Here is a 5,925-nt window from a genome sequence, read left to right on the forward strand (position 1 = left end):
AGAGGAAACTGAGGTTCAGGGCTATCAGATTCACTGGATCAGCTTAGCAAATGAAAATTCAGATTTTTTAACTTCTAAAGAACCTGTGCATGGAACTTAATCCAACAAGCATCATCTGGGAACGGACTTAGTGAATGATTTGAACCCCGTTAACAATAGTACTTTTCATTTATCGTGAATTTATGGGGGGTTCTGCAGTTACATCATGTACATGGATTTCCTTAAGCCCCAGGAAACCCCCGCCAACTTGTACCCAGGTTGTTTAGATGAAGAAATAGTCTTTAAAATGACAGGTCACTCGGAGGACTGAGAAATGGGATCTGGGTATAAGAATGTGCTGGGGAGAAACGCTGGCACCCAGAGACGCATTTCAAGTAGCTTGTGGCATTAGCTTGATGTTTTCTCGTGGCATATGGAGTGTGTTCCCAACAAGAATGCCTGTCGAGGGGACTAAAGGTGCTGGAATCAGGACAGTCTCGGTGAGATCGAATCAAGCCTCAATTCTATTGCGGCTCTGTGAAATAGACTGTAAAGGCAAAAAAACAAAAAACGAAATTTAGAAAGCCGATGGCAAAGTGCCTAGGAAAAGTCAATCGGAGCCAGGAAAACAAAAACAAGAACAAAATCACAGAAATCGATCACAAGTGACCTGTAAGAAAGCGAACAAGTCGGAGGTCAAGCGGCGGTCAGTGGAGGCACCAGCTAAGAAGGGGCCGCCGGGCACCGGGGCGCACTGGCCAGCCGGGCGGGTCGCCGGGGACCTCCCTCACTGTCGGGCGCTCGATATCTTGAGAGAAGTTTTTAGATGGGTGCTGCGAACGCCCTGGTATTTTGCAGTGTTGCTTTATGTTTGTTTTTGTTTTTTTCCTTCCCCGCTGAGGAGTCCAAATCCCTTTCCCAAAGAACTGGGGAGTGAGAACTTGGAGCGGGAGTGAGAACTTGGAGCGGGAGTGAGAAGGAGCCGCGGCTGCCGCGCGTCTCAGTTCTGCCCAGAAGTCGAGCCCTTCCCGGGACCATTCTGGCGCCCCCCTCACCTTTCAGGGGTGGGCGCGCGGGGCTCGGCTGGTGGCTCAAAGGCTGCGCTTCTCCAGGGCCCAGTTAAGGGAGGTCTATTTGAGGGATGCACTTCGGTGGAGCTGGGGAACGAGAGTTGAAGGGGCCTGGGGCCAGAGATGGGCAAGCGGGGAGGGGAGCGGTGGAAATAAACCCCCAGAGTTGAGCGTCCCGGGAGGGGGAGTCGGACACTCCGCAGCCCGGGAGGGAGGATGCGCTGGGGATGAAGAAGCGCTGGGGTACCGGGCAAGGAAGGAGGATGCATTCAGAATACGTTTGTCCCAGATGAAGCCTGGGGCGTGGGGGTGGAGGGGCGCGGAAAGGACACGTACTTGGCGCTCAGTCCTGTCTCCTGTCTTGCGGGGCAGCCCAGGCCGGCCGAGGCGGGTAGTCGAGGGCCGTGGAGGCAAAGAACCCTACTACGGTGACTCTGTGGCACCCCCTCCTCCAGCCGCCCGGTCCCCCACAGTCCTGCGTGCCGGGCCAAACTAAAGCCGGCTCGGGGACTCTTTTCCACCCGATGGGGCGGGTCTCAGAAGCTGGGAAACACTTCTGCGCAGGCCCCTTCCCCAAAGGAGTGGAGGGGCGAGGGAGGGGCGAGGGAGGGGCGGGAGGCGACCTAGTTCGTGATCCCCGCCTCCGTTCCCTCGCCCACCCCCTCCCCGCGAGCCCGGCCAGGCTCGGCCTCTCCCATCGGGCCGAGCCCGCAAGGGTTAAAGGCGGCCACAGGTGAGGTGGGCGGAGCCGCGAGTTGGGGAAAAAGGAGCGCAGGGCCGAGGATGAAGGCAGAGCGCGCGGGTGAGTCACGGGCGGAGCTGGCCTCGCTCGCTCGCTCGCTCGCTCGCTCGCTTCTCGCTGGCTCGCAGGCTCCCGCCCGCCCTCCGCCCTCTCGCCGGTTCTCCCCGCCCCTCCGCTGCCGCCCGCCGCCCGCTCCGGTTGCGCCCCCCGATCGTGCTCCGCTGCAGCCGCTGGAGAGCCCGCTGGCGCGCAGGGCCCATGTGTGGCCGTCTGTAGCGCCTCCAGCCCGCCGTGTCCGCAGCCCGAGCGCAGCCTCGAGGTAGGAGCCCGGGTCCGGGCGGCGAGGGGTGCGCGATCCCGGGATCCCTGTAGCCCAGACGCGCCCCCCCCCCCCGAAGGCACCTCAGCCTTCGGCTCGGGGGGAAAGGAGGCGCTCAAGGATCCGAGGTGGTCCCCAGCCATCCGCGTCCCCGCGGAGTGGAAAGTGGGCGGACGGGAGAGGCTGGCGGGATCAAGGAGGCTGGAAACTGGGGGAACAGGAGTGACTGGGACGACCGGAGCCTTGGACCCGGGAGGACTGGGCGTGGGGAAGACCTGGCCCCCTGAGCATCCGCGATCGGGAGAGGCCGCGGTTCAAGAGGGGATGCGGGAGTTTCTCCTCGCCTTCGCTCCCTGGCCCGGAGCGCGCCGCCCGCGGACTCCCTTCTCCAAACCTCGGAGGTGGGTCACTGCATCCCAGCTGGGGCTCCCGGGCCCTGCTTTGGAAGAGACCACTCCGGAGCCCAGGTGGGCCTCACCTCCCCGCCCCCTAATCCCTGGGGCAGCTCCCAGGCGCCAAGAGCTATTAGGGTCCTGGCCTCTCGCCTCCCGCCCAGCCCCTGCTGGGCCGCCCCGCCTGGGCCTGAGGCTCCATTCCTGCAGCTTCGCTCCTTTCTTGTGGTGAGGCAGCCGGAGCCTGAGTAGGCGCCCCAGTCCCCCTCTCCCTCCCTCTCCCAGACAACCTGGGCCACCTCCCGGGTCCCAGCAGCAGAAGGGGGCAGGATCCACTGGAGCCTGGCTGTGGGTGGGAAGGACAGGTCCCTGCCTTGAACCAGCGCCGCCGCTGCCGCCGCTGTGTTCCCCACCATCCCAGGAACACAAACCCACAGCAGGGGTCCTTCAAGTCACAGTCTAAGGGGTGGAGAAAAAGTGGCTGGTTCTCAATGGTTTAGGAAAGAGGAACCCAGCGGGACCCGTTCACAGAGGCCCACACAGTCCCTTACAGTTGAGTGAACGAAAAAGTGAATGTCTTTGTTCAACTCGCTTCTCCAAATAATGCCTCTGTGTCCTCTTTAAGAGAAGAGCAGTGGTTGGTTCCGGACTCTAGAATCATTGGTGGAGGGGGAGTAGAGGGGGTAAAGGGGAGCTCCTAAAAGACGGCCCTTCCCTTGAATGCACCCCCATTTATATTGCCTCTTTGGGTAACTCTTCCTTTGAGAATGGGGTTCCAGCTTTTCTCCTTGCCCTTCTCTTCACTCTGATTCTGCACCTCACCCCCATAAGGGGCTGGTCCCTGTACCTCCCTGAACTAAGCTGGTACAGTCACTGGGGTCTTTGGCTGATCTACTTCTCAAGGAAAGCAGGCCATCCTCCTCCATCTGGGTCTCCCCAAAACCGCAGGAGAGAGCCTGCTGGCACAAGTGTGGGTCAGGAGGGGGAAGGGGGCTCAGCTTTGATACCTTGGAAGAATCCCCAGAAACTGGCGCTATGGCTGCACCCAGGGAAGTGTCCCTGCCTGGGGGAAAGGGAGGGGGCCAGGTGTAGGAGTGGGTTTGGTGGGACTCAGGCGATCCAGGAGGTGAGTGGTGGAAAGCAGCGGAATGCCCCCAGTCTGCTTCCCGAATAAAGGGGGCTTTCTTCCCCCACCCCTCCTCCCTCCCAGTTATGGACAGCCGGGCCACCTCCACTGCAGTTTGGAGCTGCCGAATCCACCTTGCTCTCCTCTGCGTCCTGAGTTTGGGGAGAGGGGCGTTGGAATGGAGCCAGGCAGTGGGAGGTGGGAATGCTACTGAGGCTGTTGGGGAGATGCCTCTAGCACTGGGCTGTGCCGCTGACCTATGGAGTGACTGTTTTGTAACGACCCAGTGTCTACTGTCCTTCCTCGGTCCCCACCATGCTCCTGGATACAGACAGCTTCTGTCCTGGTCCTGTGTCAGCTAAGAGGCTCAGGTTCTTGGGGCCCAGCCCAGCTCCCAGGGTAGCCGGCTGCTATGGGAGGCAGCCCCCGGGTGGGGGGGGGAGAGGGATGCCCTTTGCCCTCCGTTTCTGGTGGGGACCTTCCCAGCATGCCCACCTCCCTTAATCCACCTTCAACCCCCACCCACAGGTGCATCCTGTCCACCCGGACAAGCACCTGGGTGAGGCTGGAACTGGAGCTGCTTGTCCCCTCACGTCGTTGCTTTGTTTCCTTTAGGTCCCACCTGAGGTGCTCCTGACCGTCCCTGTCCCCCACCCCACCCCGGATCCCGGCAATGCTAACCGCTGTCTGCGGCTCTCTGGGCAGCCAGCACACGGACGCGCCTCACGCCTCGCCGCCGCGCCTCGACCTGCAGCCGCTCCAGACGTACCAGGGCCACACGAGCCCGGAGGCCGGGGACTACCCCTCCCCGCTGCAGGCTGGAGAGCTGCAGAGCCTCCCGCTCGGCCCCGAGGTGGACTTCTCACAGGGCTATGAGCTGCCGGGGACCTCCTCTCGGGTAACCTGCGAGGACCTGGAAAGCGACAGTCCTTTGGCCCCAGGACCCTTTTCCAAGCTCCTGCAGCCGGACATGTCACATCATTATGAATCGTGGTTCCGGCCGACTCACCCCGGCACTGAGGATGGCTCGTGGTGGGACCTTCATCCGGGCACCAGCTGGATGGACCTCCCCCACACTCAGGGCGCGCTGACCTCACCTGGCCACCCGGGGGCGCTCCAGGCAGGTTTGGGGGGCTACGTCGGAGACCACCAACTCTGCGCGCCGCCGCCCCACCCCCACCCGCACCACCTCCTCCCGTCCGCGGGAGGGCAGCACCTGCTGGGGCCGCCCGACGGGGCGAAGGCCTTGGAAGCGGCCGCCCCGGAGGCGCAGGGGCTGGATTCCAGCCTGGACGGGGCGGCCAGGCCCAAAGGTTCTCGGCGGTCAGTGCCCCGCAGCTCTGGCCAGACCGTCTGCCGCTGCCCCAACTGCCTGGAGGCGGAGCGACTGGGGGCTCCGTGCGGGCCCGACGGAGGCAAGAAGAAGCATTTGCACAACTGCCACATCCCGGGCTGCGGGAAGGCCTACGCCAAGACGTCGCACCTGAAGGCGCACCTGCGCTGGCACAGCGGCGACCGTCCCTTCGTGTGCAACTGGCTCTTCTGCGGCAAGCGCTTCACGCGCTCCGACGAGCTGCAGCGCCACCTCCAGACCCACACCGGCACCAAGAAGTTCCCGTGCGCCGTCTGCAGCCGGGTCTTCATGCGCAGCGACCACCTGGCCAAGCACATGAAGACCCACGAGGGCGCCAAAGAGGAGGCGGCGGCCGCGGCGGCGGGCGAGGGCAAGACGGGCGGAGCGGTGGAGCCCCCCGGGGCCAAAGGCAAGCGGGAGGCCGAGGGCAGCGCGGCCCCCTCCAACTGAGCTCCCCCCGGGGCTCCCACCTCCCCGCCGCCGGCCCCGCCGTCCTGAGGGTGGGGATGGCTGGAGCAGAGGAGACGCCGCCGCCGGTTATTTATTGACGGGGAGGGAGCGCGGTGCGGGGTCGGGGAGGGCGGCTCGCAGGGGAGGTGGACGGGACCGTGGGAGCGGCGCACGCCCCTTCCTCTAGGTCGCCGGCCGGTGGGTGGGCTGGGGGGCCCCCGGCGCGCGGCCGGAGGAGGAGACAGCGCGTCCCGGAGCAGAGCGGAGTGCCCCCCCACCCCACCCCGGGGCGCCGGGGGTAGCTGTCTGGACTCGCCCTTAGCGCCTGGGAACCCCGACATAAAAGCGCCTGGGGAGCCGCCCCGTGGCCTGCGCCCCTTTCATCCGCTCCGAGTACTTCTCCCCCGGGCGCCTGCTCGCTCGGTGACAGAGCTGACACGGCATGGGGGAGACTAGGGGGTCCTCCTTAGGGAGGACGCCCCTCCAGCGAGGA

The 5,925-nt window shown here is 64.0% G+C and overlaps 1 protein-coding gene across 1 annotated transcript; it reads left to right on the forward strand.

The window, feature by feature from the left end:
- The first annotated feature begins 1,941 nt into the window (after nt 1-1,941).
- Nucleotides 1,942-5,507, forward strand: SP6 (Sp6 transcription factor). The gene is made up of 2 exons (XM_004608709.2): nt 1,942-2,110; nt 4,244-5,507. The coding sequence occupies exon 2, from the start codon at nt 4,302-4,304 to the stop codon at nt 5,430-5,432; it is 1,131 nt and encodes a 376-aa protein (XP_004608766.1). The 5' UTR covers nt 1,942-2,110; nt 4,244-4,301; the 3' UTR covers nt 5,433-5,507.
- The last annotated feature ends 418 nt before the right edge of the window (nt 5,508-5,925 follow it).

Source organism: Sorex araneus, chromosome 3, assembly GCF_027595985.1.
Source record: "Sorex araneus isolate mSorAra2 chromosome 3, mSorAra2.pri, whole genome shotgun sequence".
In the NCBI taxonomy this organism is placed as follows: Eukaryota; Metazoa; Chordata; class Mammalia; order Eulipotyphla; family Soricidae; genus Sorex; species Sorex araneus.